General features: G+C 47.7%; 1 protein-coding gene across 1 annotated transcript; it reads left to right on the forward strand.

Annotated features, from left to right (window-relative positions):
* The first annotated feature begins 363 nt into the window (after positions 1-363).
* On the forward strand, positions 364-2852 carry LOC125524326. The gene is made up of 3 exons (XM_048689397.1): positions 364-966; positions 1192-1513; positions 2445-2852. The coding sequence occupies exons 1-3, from the start codon at positions 454-456 to the stop codon at positions 2483-2485; spliced, it is 876 nt and encodes a 291-aa protein (XP_048545354.1). The 5' UTR covers positions 364-453; the 3' UTR covers positions 2486-2852.
* The last annotated feature ends 21730 nt before the right edge of the window (positions 2853-24582 follow it).

Genomic DNA, 24582 nt, shown 5'->3' on the forward strand with positions numbered 1-24582 from the left:
GCCGGCCGGGCGTGACGGCATACGTGCGCTCGCCGGAACAGCGCAACAAGGGAGCAATGCCGCCGGCCGCTTCGTGGCCGCAACTGCGCGCTGGGGCAGCGCGGAGGGAGAGGCTCGCCGATGAAGGCAGTCCACTGGATGAAGGGAAGGAGAGGTGCTGCCGACCACGGCCGCCGCCGCGGCGCGTCTGTTTGGGGAAGGATGGAACCCGTGCGGGCCTGTGTGAGAGGCTCTGGAGCGTGGGCCGGGCCGAGGAAACAACCCGCAGGCCCGAGGCCCGAGGCCCTGGACGGCGATGGGGTCAGGCACCTTGAAATACCCCCGCCTTCGCCTTGGTGCCCAGCGTAACCGCCGCAACCAACAGCCACCAGAGCTCGCCGCAGCGCCAAGAAACCCACGTCTCGCCACCGCGCAGCAGCGCCCACCGCCTCTGCTCTCCAGCGCCGGCGACCGATGGACAGGTTCCACGACAGGCAACACGTGTGGCTGCGGAGCTGCGTGCACGGCACGTACCTCAACGCCGACAGCGACGGGAAGAGCGTCTCCCTCCGCGAGCGCCGCGAGTCGCTGAAGGCGGCGTGGGCGGTGCACATCTACCAGGGCGATGTGCCGTACCTGCTCCTCTACAGCGCCGCCTACGGCCGCTACCTCGCCGCCACGGCCACGCCGGCGCCGCTCGCCCACCTCGGCTTCCGCGCCGAGCAGCGCGACTACGACCAGCCAGTGGTGCCGGCCATCATGTGGCGGGCCACCGCGACGGGCTTCGGGAACGACGTCCTGCTCCGCAACGTCGGCGGCCGCTACCTCCGCGCCAACGGCAAGCACACCAGCAAGTACCTCCGCTGGAACAACGGCGTCACCGTGGACGACGTCGACAACGTCAGCACCATGATGCACTGGACCGTCGAGCCCATCCCCCTCAGAGGGCCGGACATGCCTCAGCCTGGCTTTGCTGCCCCGATTCCGGTGAGTTCGCCATGACCCGAGGCGAATTGGGTGTCGTTTATTTGCACCGAGATTGTGATTTGTGTTAATTTCATTCGCCCGAGAGAAATCTCTGGTTCTGTTCTTGCCAAATGTGCAGTTCTTGCCGTTGGTTGCCAACTCTGGATCGCATTTGTGTTTGAGTTTTCAGTCAGGAAATTCAGAGTATATATCACCTGAACAATAATAACCATGGTTTTACTGCAGGGCCGCATCCCCCGAGAGCTGTCCGTGATGCTGGGACGCGAGCGAGGGGCGTGGCGGCTGATCCGGTTCGTGCGAGCGAGCGCCGAGGGGGAGTACGCCGAGGACGGCAACGGCTGGACCGAGTTCCAGTTCAGGGGGAGGTACGTGTACCACCTGAGGAACCAGCTGGCCAAACGCATCAACGCCGAGGTGCACTTGTTCGAGCTCGCCATGTGCGTCCGAGCGGGCCGCTACGGGCGTTTGACCCCGCTCATCACCAACCTGCCCCACGGCTGCAACGGCGAGACCCTCCAGATCGTCGCCTACCTCTCCGAGACCCCTGGTGAGAGCCACTCTCCATGTCAAGAAGTGAAACAGTTTACAGAATTTGTTTTAGTCTGCTTGTGCTTCAAAAACAGTTTACTGAAAGTGTTATAGTCTGAGAAAAACAGTTTACTGAACTTTTAGATACTGTTTACTGCATGAACATTTTACTTAGAGTCTTTGTTAGTGGGGTGCTAATCTGATCATGATAGGTTTTGTTAGGACTTGGAACTTTTCTGAAACTGTTGTAGAAAAGTAAAAGTAGTTGAATGGGAACAGTAGGTGCCAATGCCATGTCGATTTATCAGTCTGTGTACAGTGTAAATATTGGTCTGAACTCTGAAGTGCTTCAAAAACAGTTTATTTAAAGTGTTATAGTCTGACAAAATAATTTACTGAACTTTTAGATACTGTTTACAGCATGAACGTTTTACTTAGAGTCTTTGTTAGTGAGGTGCTAATCTGATCATGCTTGGAAAAAGGATATTATGATAGGTTTTGTTAGGACTTGGGATTCGTCTGAAACTGTTGTAAAAGCAAAAGTAGTTGAATGGGAACAATAGGTGCCAATGCCATGTGGATTTATCAGTCTGTGTACACACTGTAAATGATGGTCTGAACTCAAAGCTAGTAGAAACTACTGGTTCCAAATTTCTTTTCTTGATTCAGATAATTCAGTTCGTCCATATCGTACCATTTTGCCGCTGGTAGAAATTATGGAACCTAAAAAGCCAAATCAAGATCAGTCATCTCGTTTCATCTTTGCAGAGAAGATACTATGTTTCTAACCTGTTAACAAAATTCAGATAGTATCCTACAATAGATAGTGCATAAAAGCTTAATTCCTTGCATATTATATTGTTTCAGGTTTTGACTTCTTGATCTTGTCATTATATTGTTATTGATTATTGGTCTGCTGCCTAACTGCCTTATTATTTCTGTTAATTCAGCCTATGATGAGCTGCGACACCCGGATGTCTACTCACAGTAGAGAAAGATCAGAGCAGGAGTCCTGATAGTTAAACCTCCTCAGAAGTTTGGCCACCTCGGACACAATGACAGCAGAACTGGACGCCTACTTTTGCATGTATATAGATATGGGTTCAGAAAACTCAGCAGCCCTCGTGCTTCTTCTGCTAGCTAAACTTGCTCTGTTCTGTCAATGGCACAGGGGGGTTCTATGATTGAGAACTGTGGAAAGTGTTGCGTGCAGTGTTTGTAGTAGTCGTTTGAGTGTCACTCTTCTGGCATTCATTTCTGTGGTGCTTTCCTGGATGAAGCATTTAACTGTAGGGGTTCTTGCAAAGAGTTGAATGATCTTCCATTCCTTTTAGATGATGAAAAATGCAGTGGTTCTTGCTAAATGAGTTGATGATCTTTCATTCCTTTTGTAGTGAGTTGATGATCTTGTGGTTCCCTTAGGCTATGCACTTGATACAAATGCAAAATGTAGCAGGTTCTTGCTGTGAGCTGACGATCGTGCTGGCACTTGTGCTGTTTTCAGTGTTGGCCATGGAGCAGGAAAAAGAATTTGTAATGTATGAACAAAATTCAGATTTTATCCAACAGCACTACATGAAGAAGACTAGTTTATGCACATTACATTGTTTTCAGGTTTTGTACATAAGCTGCCTTCTTTTTGTTTTGATGTCTTGTTTGAGCAGACACTAGCTAGATTTCATTCTGATATACTGGAGCATCTTATTCACTTCATTGCTAGCTGCATTTCTCTTAGATGAAGCATCTGACATCAACACTGATTTGGTGGCTCTCTTTTTTTTTTGCCAGTAATTAGTTGATGATCATGAGTTTAGCTATGTGGCTTCAAATTTTAGCTGTGTGGTCCTTTCTAATCTTGTTTGTTGGTTATGTGCAACAACACCTCCATTTGTTCTTAAGATCCATAGTTCGGAGAGGTTCATTCATGGAAAGTAAACATGCATTGTTTGATGAGTTTGTCCAAATCACAATCCGGTCATCTATCTGCTGAGTACTAGACAGGGAGTCCGAGAGAGTCGAAAGTTTCGGACACAGCGAAAGTGTTTCAGAACTGAAGTGTTTCGGAGAAACCGAAAATTGTTTCGGGGAAAACCATCATAACGGAAATGTTTCAGACCGTCTGGTAATTCTAGGGGGTGCCGGAAATGTTCTGGCACAACAGTTAGTTTTTTTTCCTTTTTTTTATTTTTGTTTTCTGTTGTTTTCATTTGGGTTTCTTTGTTTTTTTCGACGGTTTTCTACAATTTTCTTTATTCTTCATTACATTTTGGTTTTGCTTTGTTTTTGCAACAATTTTCACTCATTTTTTCTTTTTTCTTTGTTATTTTTTCAGTTTTATTTGTTTTATATGGTATTCTTTGGATTTTTGTATACTTTGATTTTCTATGTTTTTCCTTGCTTATTTCTTGTTTCTTCACTTTTCTTTTTCTGTTTTGTCAATTTGCTTTGATTTTTTGTTTTTAAACATGTCTGCTTTTATTATTTTTTCCAACACATTTCTACTTTTGTACATTTTTCATATACATGTAAAACAAATTATACACATTTAACATTTTCAAGTGCATGTTTATCCATTTTTGCAAAAACATGTTTTGAATGTATTTTTCAAATGGATGTTTAACAGTTATTGCATAAATATGTGTTGCATATAATTTTCAGATACATGTTAAAAAAATTGAATGATAATAAACATCTTTTTAACTATGTAAACACTTTTTGTACATTGTATATTTTTTTTTTGGAAAATGTCACAAACACTTTTTTTGGTTGAGATTTTTTTTAAATGTGACTTACATTTTTCTGAATGTACGTAACATTTTGTTTCATTTTCATAAATATTTTTTACAACATATAAACATTTAAAAAATATCACGTCATTATTTTTGAAATGTGTGACATTCTTTAATTGCCACAAACATTTTTTCGTACACGTGATTAACATTTTATGTACACATGATAAACATTATTTTGTACACATGATACACATTTTTTTGTATACATCATAAATATTTCTATTTTTTCTTTCATGTTATACATATTTTTTTATACATCAGAAATATTTTTTCATATATGTATACATTTTTCAAATACAAGAATAGCATTTTTAAAAAATATATTTTGTAAAGCGTTTTTTTCCATATTGCGACTGTTAGGCTGATCTTTGACAAAGATCAGCCGGCCCGCCAACCATCCGATTGTGTTCTCCTTGCCGTCACATCACAGGGAGCTCCTATTTGGCGATTTCAGCGCCGCTTAGCGCTCCTGGCGCTCACACACAACTCCTAGCGAGCCGGCCCAATAATCTCCTTAAAAAATATGTTAAGTGTTTTTTTTCTAAATATGGCGACTGCTAGGGCTGATCTTTGACAAAGATCAGCCGGCCCGCCAGCCATCCGACTGTGTTCTCCTGGCCGTTGGATCATAGGGAGCTCCTATTTGGCGATTTCAACGCCGCTTTGCACTCCTGGCGCTCGCGCGCGACTCCTAGCGAGCCGGCTCAACAATCTCCTTAAAAAAGAGACACGAATCAAATATATTTTCAGCATCATTAGATATGGGAGAGGTGGGAATCGAACCCGACCAAGACAACTTAGTTGTCTACAATGCGAAAATAGTGCTATTTAATACTTCTTTTTGGACAACATTAACATATATTCTCTACCCTTATAAATCATGGCGTGTCTCCAGCTTAGTTGCCTAGGATTTGCAGTAGGGGCTGGTACGTCTATTTTGCATCATGTTTTCATATTGATATTTGTTTCATTATGCACTGTTATTTCACTTTATGATACAATTCTTATGCCTTTTCTTTCTTATTTTGCAAATTCACATGAAGAGGGAGATTGCCGGCAGTTGGAATTCTGGATCGGGAAGGGCTATATCGGAGGCACTTATTCTGCACAACTCCAAATGACCTGAAAATTGATGGAGAATTATTTTGGAATAGATAAAAAATATAGGCGAAGAAATCAACAGAAGGGGCTACACCAGGCAGCCACAAGCCTGGGGGGCGCCCCACCCCTAGGGCACGCCCCCAAGCTTGTGGGCCCTAGCAGGCCTCCGAAGCACATATTCTGCTATATGGTGCCATTTTGACCTGGAAAAAAAATTAGAAGAAGGTTTTCGGACGAAGCGCCGCCGTTTTGAGGCGGAACCTGGGCAGGAGCACTTTTGCTCTCTAGCAGAGCGATTACATGAGGGGAACTTCACTCCGGGTGGGGGAAATCGAAGCCATCGTCATCACCAACGATCCTCTCATTATGGGAGGACCAATCTTCATCAACATCTTCACCAACACCATCTTATATCCATCCCTAGTTCATCTCTTATATTCAATCTTTGTCTCAAAACCTCAGATTGATACATGTGGGTTGCTAGTAGTGTTGATTACATCTTGTAGTTGATACTAGTTGCTTTATTTGGTGCAAGATTATATGTTCAGATCATTGATGCTATTTAATACCCCTCTGATCTTGAACATGAATATGATTTGTGAGTAGTTAATTTTGTTCTTGAGGACATGGGAGAAGTCTTGTCATAAGTAATCATGTGAATTTGGTATTCGTTTGATACTTTGATGATATGTATGTTGTGATTCCCTTAGTGGTGTTATGTGAACGTCAACTACATGACACTTCACCATCTCTGGGCCTAAGGGAAGGCAGTGTGGAGTAGTAATTAGATGATGGGTTGCTAGAGTGACAGTAGCATAAACCCTAGTTTATTTTGTAAGGGGCTGATTTGGATTCATATGTTCCAGGCTATGGTTAGATTTATCTTAATTTTTCTTTCGAAATTGCGGATGCTTGCGAGAGGGGTTAATCATAAGTGGGAGTCTTGTTCAAGTAAGAACAATACCCAAACACCGGTCCACCCATATATCAAATTATTAAGGTAACGAACGCAAATCAAACAAACATGATGAAAGTGACTAGATGAATTCCCATGTGTCCTCAGGAACACTTTGCTCGCTATAAGAGAAAGTTCCAGCTTGTCTTTTGCTATAAAAAGGATTGGGCTACCTTTCAACACCTTTGTTACTATTACTACCTGTTGCTCGTTACAAATTATCTTGTTATCAAACTGTCTGTTACCGATAATTTCAGTGCTTGCAGAAAATACCTTGCTGAAAATCGCTTGTCATTTCCTTCTGCTCCTCGCTGGGTTCGATACTCTTACTTATCGAAAGGACTACGATTGATCCCCTATACTTGTGGGTCATCAAGACTCTTTTCTGGTGCCTTTGGTGAGTGGAATTTGGTAAGGAAACATTTATATTACGTGATGAAATTTACTGTCACTTGTCACTATGAAAAAAAAGCCTTTGAGGGGTTTGTTCGGGCTATCTTCACCTTGATAGGAAGCACAAAGAGTTGCCCCTCAACCTACTGCACCTATTGTTCAACCACCTGATTGGAACTTGCCTTTTGAAATTATGTGTGATGCCAGTGACTATGTTGTTGGTGCTGTTCTAGGACAAAGAGTTGATAAGAAACTGAATTCATCCATTATGCTAGTAAAACTCTAGACAATGCTCAAAGAAATTATGCCACTACCGAGAAAGAATATTTAGTAGTTGTGTTTGCATGTGATAAATTCATATCTTATATTTTTGATTCTAAAGTAATTGTTCACACAGTTCATGCTGATATTAAATATCTTATGGAAAAGCAAGATGCTAAACCTAGGATGATTAGGTGGGCTCTTTTGCTACAAGAAATTGACTTGTATATTATTGATAGAAATGAAGCGGAGAATCCCGCAGCTGATAATTTGTCTAGAATGGAAAATGTGCTTGATGGCCCACTACGTATTGATGATAGTTTTCCTGATGAACAATTAGCTATTATAACTGCTTCTCGTAATACTCCTTGCACTACAAAAAAAGACACATCCATGACATTTTGGGCCGAATGGATTTTTTTCTGTCATGCTTATGACACTTCTATGACGATAATTGTGACAAAACCCGGTATCATCATAGATGTGGTGGGCTCCTACTTCTATGACAAAAAATCATGACAGAAAATGGACTTTTCGTCCTGGGCGGGCCGGAGACGCAGCTGCATGACATTCTTTGGGCCGTCCATGACGGAAAAAACCATGGTAGAAGCGAGTGGGAGGAAAATATCGGGGAGTTCCCGGTTACGATGGGTGGTTGGGGGCCGAGCGATGCACGGAGGGATTGCGCATTTCTCTCATACACGTACGCGCGTGGGTGCGAGGCGTTGGGCTCTAACTGAACCCGAGCGAGGCGTTCACCTACTGAACCCGAGCGATTCCACTGGCTACGCGTTACTGAACCCGAGCGATCGATCAATCACTGGCTGTTAATTGAACCCAAAGGTTGGAAAAAGCGGTAGGCGTAAGCGAGGCGGCTGGCCTTCGCCTAGTGCCTAGGTGGTGCTTAAGCGCCCTAGGCGCAGCCTAGGCGTTAATATAGATTCTACTATCAGGGTGTATTTGCTGTTATTATATGTGAACTGATGTTAATTTAGGGAAGATAAATAAGTTAACTACCAGCTACTACCATTTGAATATGTGATGTTTGGCATTTCAGTGCAATATGGCATGATTTCTCGCTTGGGTAAACAATTTGTTGCATGCACTGCCTTGACTACCATTTATGCCCTAGGCGAGGCGTTTGGCCATCGCCTAGAGGCTAGGCGTGCCTAAGCGCCTCCTAGGCACTGCCTTTTGCAACAGATACTGAACCCGATCGAGCGATTCCTTCGCTACTGCTGCTAACTGAAGCCGATCGAACCTACAGCCTCGTGATGAACAGTGAGCGTTGTTGGGGGTTGGATGAACAGTTCCCGATGGGGGTTGGATGAACAGGACCCCATGGTAGAATAGGCCGTTTGCCGCTGGATGAACAGGACCCCGATCGAGCCGGTTGGGGTGGATGAACATGACCCCGTGGAGGGATGGTTGAATAGTAGCCGGTGGAGGCTGGATGCACAGGACCCCGTGGAGGGCTAGTTGAACAGTAGCCAGTGGAGGCTGGATGAACAGGACCCCGTGGATGAACAAAGTAGCTGGTGGAGGCAGGAGGGAGACGCCATGGATGAACAGTCGTAGGTGGAGGCTGGAGGAGGTCGACGGTGGATGAACAGTAGACCGTGGAGGATGGAGCGAGGCAGTAGACGGTGGATGAACAGTAGCCCGTGGAGTCCCGTTTTGTGGTACGCCACACCCCTCCCGATGGATGAACAATTGTAGGTGGAGGCTGGAGGAGATTGAAGAGAAGTCCATTTCCTCCGTTTTGCGGTACGCCACACCCCTCCCGATGAACAGGACCCCGCTTCGACCGTAGGAGGTCGAAGAGAAGTCTGTTTCCTCCGTTTTGCGGTACGCCAGACCCCTCCCGGTGAACAGGATTCCGTTTTGACCGTAGTTAGGAGGTCCCAGGCAGGAGGCCTTGCCTTTTTTTATCATTGCTACTTCGGTGCTAGCCTTCTTAAGGAAAATTTTGTTTAATTTATGTCTGTACTCAGATATTATTGCATCTGCTGACTCTTGTGTATTCGAGCCCTCGAGGCCCCTGGCTTGTAATATAAAGCTTGTATTATATTAATTTGTGTCTAGAGTTGTGTTGTGATATCTTCCCATGAGTCCTTGATCTTGATCGTACACATTTGCGTGTATGATTAGTGCACGATTGAATCGAGGGCGTCACAAGTTGGTATCAGAGTTGACTGCCTGTAGGAATCCCCCTTTCCAACTCCTTGGCCAAAGTTGAGTCTAGTCATTGGTAAACTTTTACTAACATGGTTGTGTGGCTTACGAGCCCACGCCGCCATTGGGTGGTATTAGGACCTTTTATTCCTCATCTGTACTCTGGGACTCTGATCTCTCTTCTATTTGGGTTATATGATTTTACTAACTCTGACTCTAGGTTCTCGTAACTACTTCCTCCTGGAGATCCCCTCACTCCAGATGATTACTTGGTGCACCAGAAGATTCTGAAGATAATCTCCAATGTTCTCTCGAGACTTTGTGCCCACCGCTTTTGCTATTCCCAACCACCGATAAATCCTTATCGATAACTACTTACGCTTGTCGTTCATACCTTCATTTCCAGTTGCCCTTGTTATCAGTTGATACCCTGAAAAATTCTCTAATATTCCAAGAATCCTTTGAGCCTACTGCTTTGCAGCTCTTTTCCGCATTAATACCCCCACGAACAATTCCGCGCACTTATCGGGGATCCGTCCATCCCCATTTGTTTATGTGTCTTGCAAAATTCTTCGAAATACTACCCGATCTTTCGAGAATCCTCTGCAGCCTATGGCTCTTGAAATTCTTGTCTACCTGCATTATGGTTAATTCCAAATGCCTAGCAATATTCATTGACGTCCTTGCCTTATCATCTTGAGACCCTTGATTCAATATGTTGCGAATGCTCGCTGAGGGAGTCCTGCATTAGGGGGTGTCCGGATAGCCGGACTATAACCTTTGGCCGGACTGTTGGACTACGAAGATACAAGATTGAAGACTTTATCCTGTGTCCGGATGGGACTTTCCTTGGCGTGGAAGGCAAGCTTGGCAATACAGATATGTAGATCTCCTCCCATTGTAACCGACTCTGTGTAACCCTAGCCCTCTCCGGTGTCTATATAAACCGGAGGGTTTTAGTCCATAGGACGAACAACCATCATACCATAGGCTAGCTTCTAGGGTTTAGCCTCTCTGATCTCGTGGTAGATCTACTCTTGTACTACCCATATCATCAATATTAATCAAGCAGGAGTAGGGTTTTATCTCCATCGAGAGGGCCCGAACCTGGGTAAAAACATTGTGTCCCTTGTCTCCTGTTACCATCCGCCTAGACGCACAGTTCGGGACCCCCTACCCAAGATCCGCCGGTTTTGACACCGACATTGGTGCTTTCATTGAGAGTTCCTCTGTCTCATCACTTTTAGGCCCGATGGCTCCTCCGATCATCAACAACGATGCGGTCCAGGGTGAGACCTTTCTCCCCGGACAGATCTTCGTGTTCGGTGGCTTTGCACTGCGGGCTAATTCGCTTGGCCATCTGGAGCATATTGAAAGCTACGCCCCTGGCCATCAGGTCAGATTTGGAAGTTTGAACTACACGACGGACATCCGCAGAGACTTGATCTTCGACGGATTCGAGCCACAGCCGAGTGCGCCGCACTGTCACGATGGGTATGACCTAGCTCTGCCGCCGAACAGTGCCCTGGAGGCCGCGCCCGCATCAGCTCCTATCCTTAGCTCAGAGCCAACTGCGCCGATCGAGGATGGGTGGCTAGACACCGCCTCGGGGGCTGCGGTCTGAACGGCGATCGAGCCGAACACCAGCCTTATCCTCCGCGAAGCCCGTGACTCCAAGGTGCCGGACTCTTTTCCGGACTCCGAACCCTCCGCGCCCCTGCCAATCGAATCCGATTGGGCGCCGATCATGGAATTCACCGCCGCGGATATCTTTCAGCACTCGCCCTTTGGCGACATTCTGAATTCACTAAGGTCTCTCTCTTTGTCAGAAGAGTCCTGGCCGGATTATGGCCAACAGGATTGGGATGCGGACGAAGAAAAATGCGACACCCACCCACCACCCACTTCGTAGCCACTGTCGATGATTTAACCGACATGCTCGACTTCGACTCTGAAGACATCGACGGTATGGACGATGATGTAGGAGACGAACATGAACTAGCGCCTATAGGGCACTGGAAAGCCACCTCGTCATATGACATATATGGTGGATACACCCAAAGAAGGCAATGGCGACGGAACAACGGGGGATGACCCCTCCAAGAAGCAACCCAAGCGCCAGAGTTAGCGGCGCCGCTCTAAGTCCCGCCAAAGCAAAAATGGTGATACCGGCACGGGAGATAATAACACCCCGGACAGTGCCGAAGACAACTCCCTCCAGCAAGATTCAGCGCAGGAGGATGGAGAAGCCAACCCCCCTGAGAGAGCGGCAGACAGAGAGGAAGAGGATGATAATTACATGCCTCCCTCCGAAGACGAGGCAAGCCTCGGCGACGACGAATTCGTCGTGCCTGAGGATCTCGTCGAACAAGAGCATTTTAAGCGTAGGCTTATGGCCACGGCGAGCAGCCTCAAGAAAAAATAGCAACATCTTAGAGCTGATCAAGACTTGCTAGCCGAAAGATGGACGGAAGTCCTTGCGGCCGAGGAATACGAACTTGAACGCCCCTCCAAAAGCTACCCAAAGTGCAGGTTGCTACCCCGTTTAGAGGAGGAAGCACTCAAACCTACATCACCAGCGCATGATGCGGCTGACCGGCCACCTCGCGGCCGCGACAGGGAGGCCTCCCGGCCCTCCACTCAAGCCGCACCCCGGCGTCGCTCAAAAAATACCAAGGCACGGGGAAATGCGCTAGACCTGCGAGATATGTTGGAGGACAGGGCAAGGAAAACAAGATAGATCTACGGATCGCGCGGGCGCCCCACGACATGAGACGATAACCTTCACGCCGGATACAGTAAATCCAGCCGGGCCGAACACAGCAGACAAAGCTCATTTGAGCTACGTCGTGATATAGCCCAGTATAGAGGTGCCGCACACCCACTATGCTTCACAGATGAAGTAATGGATCATCAAATCCCAGAGGGTTTCAAACCCATAAACATTGAATCATACGATGGCACAACAGATCCTGCGGTATGGATCGAGGACTATCTCCTTCATATCCACATGGCCCGTGGCGATGATCTACACGCCATCAAATACCTCCCACTCAAGCTTAAAGGACCAGCTCAGCATTGGCTTAACAGCCTGCCAGCAGAATCAATTGGTTATTGGGAGGACCTGGAAGCCGCATTCCTCGACAATTTCCAGGGCACCTATGTGCGACTACCAGACGCCGATGACCCGAGCCACATAATTCAGCAGCCAGAAGAATCTGCCAGACAATTCTGGACACAGTTCCTAACCAAGAAAAATCAAATCGTCGACTGTCCGGACGCAGAGGCCCTAGCAGCCTTCAAGCATAACATCCGTGACGAGTGGCTTGCCCGGCACCTTGGACAGGAAAAGCCGAAATCTATGGCAGCCCTCACGACACTCATGACCCACTTTTGCGCGGGAGAAGATAGCTGGCTGGCTCGTAGCAATAACATGACCAAGAGCCCTGGTAATTCGGATACCAAGGACAGCAATGGCAGGTCGCGTCGCAACAAGCACAACCGCCGCATTAACAGCGACAACGCTAAAGATACGGCAGTTAATGCCGGATTCAGAGGCTCTAAGCCCGGTCAGCGGAAAAAGCCATTTAAGAGGAACACTCTAGGCCCATCCAGTTTGGACCGTATACTCGATCGCTCATGCCAGATACATGGCACTCCCGAAAAACCAGCTAATCACACCAACAGGGATTGTTGGGTGTTCAAGCAGGCCGGCAAGTTCAATGCCGAAAACAGAGACAAGGGGCTGCACAGCGACGAGGAGGAGGATCCCCGGCCGCTGAACAATAGTGGACAGAAGGGCTTCCCCCACAAGTGCGGACGGTGAAGATGATATACGCAACCCACATCCCCAAAAGGGAGCGGAAGCGTGCACTCAGGGACGTATACGCGTTGGAGCCAGTCGCCCCAAAGTTCAACCCATGGTCCTCCTGCCCGATCACTTTTGATCGAAGGGACCACCCCACTAGCATCTGCCATGGCGGATTCGCCGCATTGGTTCTAGACCAAATCATTGATGGATTTCACCTCACTAGAGTCCTTATGGACGGCGGCAGCAGCCTGAACCTGCTTTATCAGGATACAGTGCGGAAAATGGGCATAGATCCCTCAAGGATTAAACCCACAAAAATAACCTTTAAAGGCGTCATACCAGGTGTAGAGGCCAACTGTACAGGCTCAGTTACACTTGAAGTGGTCTTCGGATCCCCGGATAATTTCCGAAGCGAGGAGTTAATCTTCGACATAGTCCCATTCCGCAGTGGCTATCACGCACTGCTCGGACGAACCGCATTTGCAAAGTTCAATGCGGTGCCGCACTACGCATATGTCAAGCTCAATATGCCAGGCCCTCGAGGAGTCATTACGGTCAATGGAAACACCGAACGCTCTCTCCGAATGGAGGAGCACACGGCGGCCCTCGCAGCGGAAGTACAAAGCAGCCTCTCAAGGCAATTCTCCACTCCGGCTATTAAACGTCCGGACACCGTCAAGCGCGCCCGGAGTAACCTATAACAAGACCGCCTGGCACGTTCCGAGCAAGCGTAGCAATACGGCCCCAACCCAGCCCTCGCGAAACTGCGAAATCAGTACTACGCGTACATAACTACGCTCTGAAAATCCCATGGGCACAGGGGGAGGGGCACGACCACGGCACGCCCAAAAATGCGGCTCAACCGCACTACGGGCTCCCGATTTTGTCATTCTTTCCTACTTTTAGGACTCCACTCCTTGGAAGGCCTGTCCGGCAATACAATCGCCGAACACACGATGCAACAACCAAGGAGGCAGAAAGCTACGTCGAATTCCCAGGTGGTCTCTATAACGAGCAAAATACCTGTCTTACATACCGTCTCGCAGCTTGCCCCTGGAGGGGGACATGTCAAATAGTCCCATCTCTTGCTTATCGCACTATTTGTATCGTTCTGCTTTTACAGCAGCCTTTTAAAATAAACAATGCTTAGCTTCAGCTTATTATTGCATTCTCTATTCATTTCTTTTTCAATACATATGTTCAGTTATGACATCTAGCACCCGTACACTTCGGTACGGTCAATACACCAGGGGCTCAAGCACCCCATAATACAGCGTGAGAAGTCCGAATACTTTCACAAGTGCGGCCCTCCGAACTTATAGCATTATATGCATCAGCTCCGAATCATGTCTTTGGTCAATAGTTGGGTTTGCCCGGCTCCCATGTTTTGGTACCTTACGTTCCGCTATATCGGCTAAGGTAGCGCTGGGAGAACTACTGCGATTGTGCCCCGGTTGAGCTGGGCTAAGCACCTCAGTAGAGAAAGCTAAAACTGACCGTCATGATAGGGCGAGAGCTGGTCGCTGTTCAGGAGGTTTCGAGTCCCTAAAGACTTATGCCGCTTAGAGCGAGGAGTCGGCGTTGTCCGGCCTAGGCGTGTATAGCACCCCGAACTCGGTCTTCCGAACACTAGGGGCTTCGCCGAAATTTAAAATTATAGAATTCTCTGGCTAAGTGAGAGTGATAACGCATTATAGTCCGATTGCCTTGTTCGTTGTGCTGAGCACCTCCCTCGAAGGACCCAAGAATGGGAACAAGAGTACTCAGGTTTATCCCGAACACCCCAGCACTCGTGCCATGGGGGCAGAAGCCGACGACTCGCCATCTCTCAAATTCGATAAACGGCCGCATAGAAGGTAATATTTTAAATTAAAACAAGCATTGCATAGCGCATATGAAAAAGTTTTCAGCGCACAGGATAAAACGAACAAGTTCACTCAAATATTATATCTTTGGAACACTTGTCCGCCACAAGGAGGGCGCCCTTCAGGACGCCCTCATAATACATCTTAGGGTCGCGATGCTCCTTGCCCTACGGTGGCCCGTCCTTCACAAGCTTCTCCGCATCCATCTTGCCCCAGTGCACTTTAGCACGGGCAAGCGCCCTACGGGCACCTTCAATGCAGACGGAGCGCTTGATGACTTCAAGCCACGGACAGGCATCCACTAGCTGCCTCACCAGCCCGAAGTAGCTCCCAGGCAGGGCCTCTCCAGGCCACAGCCGAACTATAAGGCCCTTCATGGCCTGTTCGGCCACCTTATGGAGCTCGACCAGTTGCTTCAGCTGGTCGCTCAAGGGCACCGGGTGTCCGGCCTCAGCATACTGAGATCAGAACACCTTCTCCGTCGAGCTGCCCTCCTCGGCCCGGTAGAAGGCGGCGGCATCTGACACGCTACGGGGCAAATCTGCGAATGCTCCTGGAGAGCTCCGGATTCGGGTAAGTAACAAGTAATTCACTTTCACGTGCTTGCTTTGCATAAAGAATGCCTTACCCGCCACTATCTTCTTCATCGCCTGAACTTCCTGGAGGGCTTTCTGGGCTTCGGCCTTGGCAGACTTGGTGCTTTCAAGGGCAGCCGCGAGCTCGGACTCTCGCGTCTTTGAGTCAAGCTCCAAACTCTCATGTTTTTTCATGAGAGTCTGGAGCTCTTGCTGCACCTCGCCAACCCGTGCCTCATGTTTCTCCCACTCCGTGCGCTCCGTGGACGCTTTCTTTTCGGCCTCGGAAAGCTCTTGCTTAAGGGTCGCCACCTCAGTCATGGCCCCTAGGACACCAATAGCGATCTTGTCATTTTTTGCAACTGCATCTTTTTAAATATACTCCACAAGGTATTACTTACCTTCTTTTTCCTCGAGCTCCTTTTTGGCAAGGCCGAGCTCTTGCTCGGACCGCTCGAGGCTCTGCTTCAGCGCATCCACCTCCGCAGTCAGTGCGGCAGAGGCCAGCAGTGAAGCCTGCATACGCATATTGTCTTAATTATGTTAGACTCCTGCGAATGTTATTAGATCCTCTATTCGGCTTTTCTTTCCGAACGCCAAATAGAGCATCAGGGGCTACTGTCTATGCGGTAATATTTTCACATATTTTTTACATACCTCAAAGCCTGTTAACAGGCTGGCACAGGCTTCAGTCAGCCCGCTCTTGGCGGATTGAACCTTCTGGATCACCGCACTCATAATAGTGCGGTGCTCCTCGTCGATGGAGGCGCCGTTAAGCACCTCCAGCAAGTTATTCGGTGCCTCCGGTTGGACGGAGGTCACCGGCGTCGTAGGCTTGCCCTTCTTACTAGGGGGCCGCCTACCGGACTCCGGAACCATCGAAGGTTCCGGTGCGGTGTCCGGCCCAGGGCCGGACTTGGAGCCCTTGGGGGGTTTTGTCCCCTTTGCGCCTGGAGTCCGGGAGGTCGCCTTACGGCGCCTCCAGGACCACCTCCTCCTGGCTTGGAACCTTTTGGGACAACACCTCGGTGTCATCCGTAGGGCGGGGGGAGGTAGCGGTCGGAAGCGAAAAACTATTCACATCCGACGAATCCAGGGAGCCGCTCGACGACACGTCGAGCCGGGCTTTGGGCGGACTGCGTAATTATATTCGGCGTCAGGAGAAGCTGTGCAATAAAGGAACACCATGAGTCACTCAGGTATCCGAATACTTACAATTTTGCCAGGGGCTTGGCCCTAAGCGGCCACTCCTCTTCGCCGTCGTCGGCGTTGGTGGAGTAGTCCATAGGGAGGGTCCTCCCTTTCTTGGACCCTCCGGCCTCCCCAGTTGGGGCGGCCTTCCTTTTCTTTTCTCCCCCTGCTGGGGAAGAAACCTCTCTTTCCTCCTCCTCGTCTTCATGGGAGGAGTGCGCCTCGGAGTCATCAGACGATGAGTCCGACTCCACCGGGCGCCGGGAACTCTTCCGGGTTCCCGTGGCCTTCTTCTTGGCCTTCTTCTCCGGCACCACGTAAGGTGCCGGAACCAGCAGCTCCACCAAGCGGGCGTCCGCTGGGTCTTCGGGCAAAGGAGCCGGACAGTTGATCTATTCGGCCGTCCTCTGCCAGTCCTGTCAAAGGCATGGGGGCTTAGATTCCGCATAGAGTCAAACTATGAAAGACAAATATCCTGTAAGAGGTAAAAACAGCTTACCGCGTTGGCTTGATGCTGCGCGCTGAATCCGCGATCCTCGGTAGCGGATGCGGGAGCCTCGGCGCCCTTGAATAGCACCTTCCAGGCATCTTCGTACGTTGTGTCAAAGAGCCTGCTCAGAGTTCGGTGTTGGGCCGGGTTGAACTCCCACAAGCTGAAAACCCGTTGTTGGCACGGGAGGATCCGGCGGATGAGCATGACCTGGACTACGTTAACAAGTTTGAGCTTCTTGCTCACCAGGTTTTGGATGCATGTTTGGAGTCCGGTCAGCTCTCCTTTTTTACCCCATGGCAGGCCCTTCTCTTTCTAGGAGGTGAGCCGCGTAGGGATTCCGGATCGGAACTCGGGGGCTGCGACCCATTCAGGGTCACACGGCTCGGTGATGTAGAACCACCCCGATTGCCACCCCTTGGTCTCCACGAAGGAGCCCTCGAGCCATAGGACGTTGGGCATCTTGCCCACCATGGAGCCTCCGCACTCCACCTGGTGGCCGCCCACTACCTTCGGCTTGACGTTGAAGGTCTTCAGCCATAGGCCGAAGTGAGGCTGGATGCAGAGGAAGGCCTCGCACACGACGATAAACGCCGAGATGTTGAGGATGAAGTTCGGGGCCAGATCGTGGAAGTCGAGGCCGTAGTAGAACATGAGCCCCCGGACAAATGGGTGGAGAGGAAAGCCTAGTCCGCGAAGGAAATGGGTGAGGAACACCACCCTCTCATGGGGCCTGGGGGTGGGGATGAGCTGCCCCTCATCTGGGAGCCGGTGCGGTATGTCGTTAGACAAGTATCCGGCTTTCCTCAGCTTCTTGATGTGCCCCTCCGCGACGGAGGAGACCATCCACTTGCCTCCCGCTCCGGACATGGCTGGAGAAGGTTGAGGTAGGGAATGCGGACTTGGGCGTTGGAGCTCGAGTGTGCGAAAATGGATGAGCAAAGGAGGAAGAAGGCATGGATGGAAAGGCGGATCCTTATCCCCTTATATGGGCGGACGAAACTGCATGTCCCCATCAGCCTGGTAAAACTCGCTTATCTCCCAAGCGCCGTAATCAATGGCGCGGTTGGGTTACCCACGCCCGTATTGATGAGAATCCTGGGATAAGGGGACATGATCTCTGCTTCGACAAGATGTGCCAAGGAAACCGCCTCGCTAAACGCGCTGAGGTGGGACAGTAAAAATGATTCGAATAAAGGCTTGGCTGTGGTGTGATGACACGCTACGGAATACGTCAGCAGATTAGATTTATGTAAATATTATTCTCTCTACGACAGTATGTGGAACTTATTTTGCAGAGCCGGACACTATCCTTGTGTTCAAAATCTTCTATGAAGTATTCGGAGGAGGAACCCGCCTTGCAATGCCGAAGACAATCTGCGCGCCGGACTCGTCGTCATTGAAGCTTGGTTCAGGGGCTACTGATGGAGTCCTGGATTAGGGGATGTCCGGATAGCCGGACTATAACCTTTGGCCGGACTGTTGGACTATGAAGATACAAGATTGAAGACTTCGTCCCGTGTCCGGATGGGACTTTCCTTGGCGTGCAAGGCAAGCTTGGCAATACAGATATGTAGATCTCCTCCCATTGTAACCGACTCTGTGTAACCCTAGCCCTCTTCAGTGTCTATATAAACCGGAGGGTTTTAGTCCATAGGACGAACAACAATCATATCATAGGCTAGCTTCTAGGGTTTAGCCTCTCTGATCTCATGGTAGATCTACTCTTGTACTACCCATATCATCAATATTAATCAAGCAGGAGTAGGGTTTTACCTCCATCGAGAGGGCCCGAACCTGGGTAAAAACATTGTGTCCCTTGTCTCCTGTTACCATCCGCCTAGACGCACAGTTCGGGACCCCCTACCCGAGATCTGCTGGTTTTGACACTGACACTCGCAATCCTCAATCAGATCCTAGAATTCATCCTTCTGACTCAGACATCATTTTAAACATGAGCTGGATCTCAACCAATCAAATTGCCATCGATTGTACCCCTAAGCCTACTAACCTTGTCCATCCTTGATCAGAGCATTTGCTTCCGATCCCTTGATTTGGAAATCATAATTCTTTTGCATTTGAGCTTTGAATTAGTCAGTGGTTTCTATAGTTTAATGCATTTGCATTGTTTCTTCCTCTGATTGTGTGTCGATGCTCACCTCAGCTCCATTATGGATCGTCAGATCCGTTGATGAATTATCATCCGATAGTGTCCTTCATATACAAAAACCTCGAGCAGTTCTTTCCCTGATACATAATGCCATTGGTGAATCCCATTCTCTATTTGGCCAACCATGCTCTGCTTTCGAGCTGGTGATATTTACTCTTGAAGCTTGTGGTATATGTTCCTAAGATACCCCGATGGGTTGGACCTATGCCTAACATAATCTTTGTGAACCCGAAAAGTTTTCACGGGTCATACTCCTCTAGTAATTCAGCAGGTAGGTTTTCACACTCAAATCATTTTTTATAAGAGCGGTGAATGAATGGTCATGCATGGGAGAAGTGGGAGTCCTCCTTGAACCTTGTGTTTGAAGGAAATATAACCTAGAGGCAATAATAAAGATGTTATTTTATATTTCCTTATATCATGATAAATGTTTATTATTCATGCTAGAATTTATTAACCGGAAACTTGATACACGTATGGATACATAGACAAAACACCGTGTCCCTAGTAAGCCTATACTAGACTAGCTCGTAAATAAAAGATGGTTAAGTTTCCTAACCATAGACATGTGTTGTCATTTGATGAATGGGGTCACATCATTAGGATAATGATGTGATGGATGAGACCCATCTGTTAGCTTAGCATATTGATCGTTCAGTTTTATTGCTATAGCTTTCTTCATGTCAAATACATATTCCTTCGACTATGAGATTATGTAACTCCCGGATACCGGAGGAATACCTTTTGTTCTATCAAACGTCACAACATAACTGGGTGATTATAAAGATTCTCTACAGGTATCTCCGAAGGTGTTTGTTGGGTTTGCGTAGATCGATATTAGGATTTGTCACTCTGAGTATCGGAGAGGTATCTCTGGGCCCTCTCGGTAACACACATCATGATAAGCCTTGCAAGCAATATGACTAATGAGTTATTTACAGGATGATGTATTACGGAACGAATAAAGAGATTTGCCGGAACGAGATTGAACTAGGTATGAAGATATCGACGATCGAATCTCGGGCAAGTAACATACCGATGACAAAGGGAATAACGTATGTTGCCATTACCGTACGACCGATAAAGATCTTCGTAGAATATGTGGGAACCAATATGAGCATCCAGGTTCCGCTGTTGATTATTGACCGGAGAGGTGTCTCGGTCATGTTTACATAGTTCTCGAGCCTATAGGGTCCGCATGCTTAACGTTCGATGACGATTTTGTATTATATGAGTTATGTGATTTGGTGACCGAATGTTGTTTGGAGTCTCAGATGAGATCACGGACATGATGAGGAGTCTCGAAATGGTCGATGGGTAAAGATTCATATATTGGACGATGATATTCGGACACCGGAAGTGTTTCAGGGGTACCGGGTACATACCGGGTTACCGGAATGGGTTCCGGGCATCCCCCCGGCAACTACATGGGCCTAATGGGCCAAGAAGGGGACAGACCAGCCCCTAGGGGGCTGGTGCGCCCCATGTAGGCCGAAATAAGGGGGGAAGGAAAGAGGGGAAGAGAGAATGGAAGGGGAGCAATTCGGCCTCCCCCTTCCTTCTCTCCTCCCTCCTCCTTCCTTCCCCCTCCGGATGAATATGGAAGGGGGGATGCCGAATTGGGAGGTGCCCAGGTAGGATTCTTCCTACTTGGGGCACCCCCTTGGCTGCCTCTCCTCCCCTCCAACCTATATATATGAGGGGGCACCGCTAGAACACAGAACAACGATTGTTAGCCGTGTGCGGTGCCCCCCCTCCACAGTTTACGCCTCTAGTCATATTGTCGTAGTACTTAGGCGAAGCCCTGTGCGGATCACTTCACCGTCAACGTCACCACGCCATCATGCTAATGAAACTCTCCCTCGACACTTTGCTGGATCAAGAGTTTGAGGGGCGTCATCGAGCTGAACGTGTGCAGAACTCGGAGGTGCCGTACACTTGGTGCTTGATCAGTCGAAACGAGAAGAAGTTCGACTACATCAACCGCGTTGTCAAACGCTTCTGCTTTAGATTTATGAAGGTACGTGGACACACTCTTCCCCTACCGTTGCTATGCATCTCCTAGATAGATCTTGCATGAGTGTAGGAATTTTTTTGAAATTGCATGCTACATTTCTCAACAGTGGTATCACAGCCAGGTTTATGCGTAGATGATATGCACGAGTAGAACACAAAGAGTTGTGGGCGGTTATCGTCATACTGCTTACCACCAACATCTTATTTTGATTCGGCAGTATTGTTGGATGAAGCGGCCGGGACCAACCTTACATGACCACGTTCATGAGATCGGTTCTACTGACAGACATGCAACTAGTTTTGCATAAAGGTGGATGGCGGGTGTCTATTTCTCCAACTTTAGTTGAATTGATTTTGACTGTGGCCGGTCCTTGTTGAAGGTTAAAACAACAAAATTGATAAATCACCGTTGTGGTTTTGATGCATAGGTAAGAATGGTTCTTGCTAGAAGCCCGTAGCAGCCACGTAAAACTTGTGATAACCCACAAGTATAGGGGATTAATTGTAGCCTCTTTCAATAAGTAAGAGTGTCGTACCCAACGAGGAGCTAAAGGTAGAACAAATATTCCCTCAAGTTCTATCGACCACCGATACAACTCTACGCACGCTTGACGTTCGCTTTACGTAGAACAAGTATGAAACTAGAAGTACTTTGTAGGTGTTTTGGGATAGGTTTGCAAGATAATAAACAGCGCTTAAATAAAATCTAGGGGCTGTTTAGATAAAGACACAATAAACTAAATATAGCGAGTGCAGAAAAGTGGTGGTAGAAGTTGCGAAATTGTCTCTAAGCAATTGACTACTTTACTAGACCGATAGCAAGTATTATGTGGGAGAGGCCACTACTAGCATGTCATCCCTGACTTGGAATTGTATGCACTTATGATTGGAACTATTAGCAAGCGTCCACAACTACTAACGTTCATTAAGGTAAAACCCAACCATAGCATTAAGATATATTGGCCCCCCTTCAATCCCGTATGCATCAATTTCTATGCTAGGCTAAACTTCTATCACCCTTGCCCTCCAATATATAGTCCTATCAACATACAACTAACCCTATGGTGTGATCCACACGCGCGCTCATATGATGGGCACCAAAGGACAGCAACATAACCACAAGCAAATTAAATCAATCATAGTAATTCATCAACCACCGATAGGACCACGAAAATCTACTCAGACATCATAGGATGGCAACACATCATTGGATAATAATATGAAGCATAAAGCACCATGTTCAAGTAGAGGGGACAGCGGGTTGCGGGAGAGTGGACCGCTATAGATAGAGGGGGGAAGGTGATGGGTATGTTGGTGAAGATGGTGGAGGTGTTGGTGTAGATCGCGATGATGAGGATGGCCCCCGGTGGTACTCCGGCGCCACCGGAAGCGAGGGGGAGAGAGCCCCCCTCCTTCTTGTTCTTCCTTGACCTTCTCCCTAGATGGGAGAAGGGTTTCCCCTCTGGTCCATGGTCTCCATGGCGTGGGAGGGGCGAGAGCCCCTCCGAGATTGGATCTGTCTCTCTGTCTCTGTCTGTTTCTACGTTCTCCTCTGCTGCCCTTTCACCGTTTCTTTTATATCCGGAGATCCGTAACTCCGATTGGGTTGAATCTTTCGCCCAGATTTTTCTCATAAAATTATCTTTCTTATGGCAAAAGAAGAGCGTCAACCGCCTTATGGGGTGCCCACGAGGCTCCAGGGCACGCCCCCTGCCTCGTGGCCCCCTCGGGCACCGTCTCGCGTTGATTTTACTTCCCAAAAATCATAAATATTCCAAAATAATTCTCCGTCCATTTTTATCCCGTTTGGATTCCGTTTGATATGGGGTTTCTGCGAAACTTAAAACACGCAACAAACAGGAACTGACACTGGGCACTGCATCAATATGTTAGTCCCAAAAATAGTATAAAAAGTTGCCAAAAAGTATATGAAAGTTGCATAATATTGGCATGGAACAATCAAAAATTATAGATACGACTAGGCCTGGGCGTTCGGTAGAAACCGAAAATTCGGTTTCTATTGTTCGTTTTTTAATGAATTCGGTTTGTCAAAGTGAAAACTGAAATTGACACAAAAAATCAACTAACCGAAAGTTTGGTTAACCGATTTTTGGTTCGGTTTTGAATTTTAACCGAACTATGGAGCATGTGCAGAAAACATATTTTTATTTTATAGTAGTAGAAAGAATAAACTCAAAACTACACTGTAAAGTGTTTACTCGTCACAAGTTGGCTGTTCTGCACATTGTACCTATTGTACCCTGTCTTCTTAAATAGCCAAGCTCAATATCTCATCCCGTGTAGCTAGCCGAGGTGGGAAAAATCCAAGTGAAGTGACGTGATGCGCTGCCTGACAGTACTATTCTGCATACTGTGGGCCTTGGCTACTTTCATGTCACGTGGAAGGCCCACGTGAGGTACAAGGCCGTCCCTGACTCGCACATGCGGCCACGCGTAGTATGGTTCATAGCGACCTGGCGTCGCGATTTTTGCGTGTTTGATCCCGTACTTCAGTTTCTGTTACGGTTATCGGTATAAAACCAAACTGTCCGAATTAAATTCGGTTAGTATACTTGAAAACCGAAATTTACTGTAGCATCAGTAAAAACCGAAAATTCGGTTTTTTCGGTTTCGGCATCGGTTCGGTCTTTGGTTAGTTGGTTTTTGTGCCCACCCCTAGATACGGCGGAGACGTATCAGCATCCCCAAGCATAATTCTTGCTCGTCCTCGAGTAGGTAAATGATAAAAAAGATAAATTTTGATGTGGAATGCTACCTAGCATAATCTTGATCATGTATCTAATCATGGCATGAATATTAAGACACGAGTGATTCAAAGCAATAGTCTATCATTTGACATAAAAACAATAATACTTCAAGCTTACTAATAAAGCAATCATGTCTCTTCAAAATAACATGGCCAAAGAAAGTTATCCCTACAAAATCATATAGTATGTCTATGCTCCATCTTCACCACAAAAAATATTCAAATCATGCACAAACCCGATGACAAGCCGAGCAATTGGTTCATACTTTTTAACGCGGTTCAGCTTTTTCAACCCTCACGCAATACATGAGCGTGAGCCATGGACATAGCACTATAGATGGAATAGAATATGATGATGGGGGTTATGTGGAGAAGACAAAAAAGGAGAAAGTCTCACATCGACGCGGCTAATCAACGGGCTATGGAGATGCCCATCAATTGATGTCAATGTGAGGAGTAGGGATTGCCATGCAACGGATGCACTAGAGCTATAAGTATATGAAAGCTCAAACTGAAACTAAGTGGG

This window comes from Triticum urartu, chromosome 7, assembly GCF_003073215.2.
Source record: "Triticum urartu cultivar G1812 chromosome 7, Tu2.1, whole genome shotgun sequence".
Classification (NCBI taxonomy): domain Eukaryota; kingdom Viridiplantae; phylum Streptophyta; class Magnoliopsida; order Poales; family Poaceae; genus Triticum; species Triticum urartu.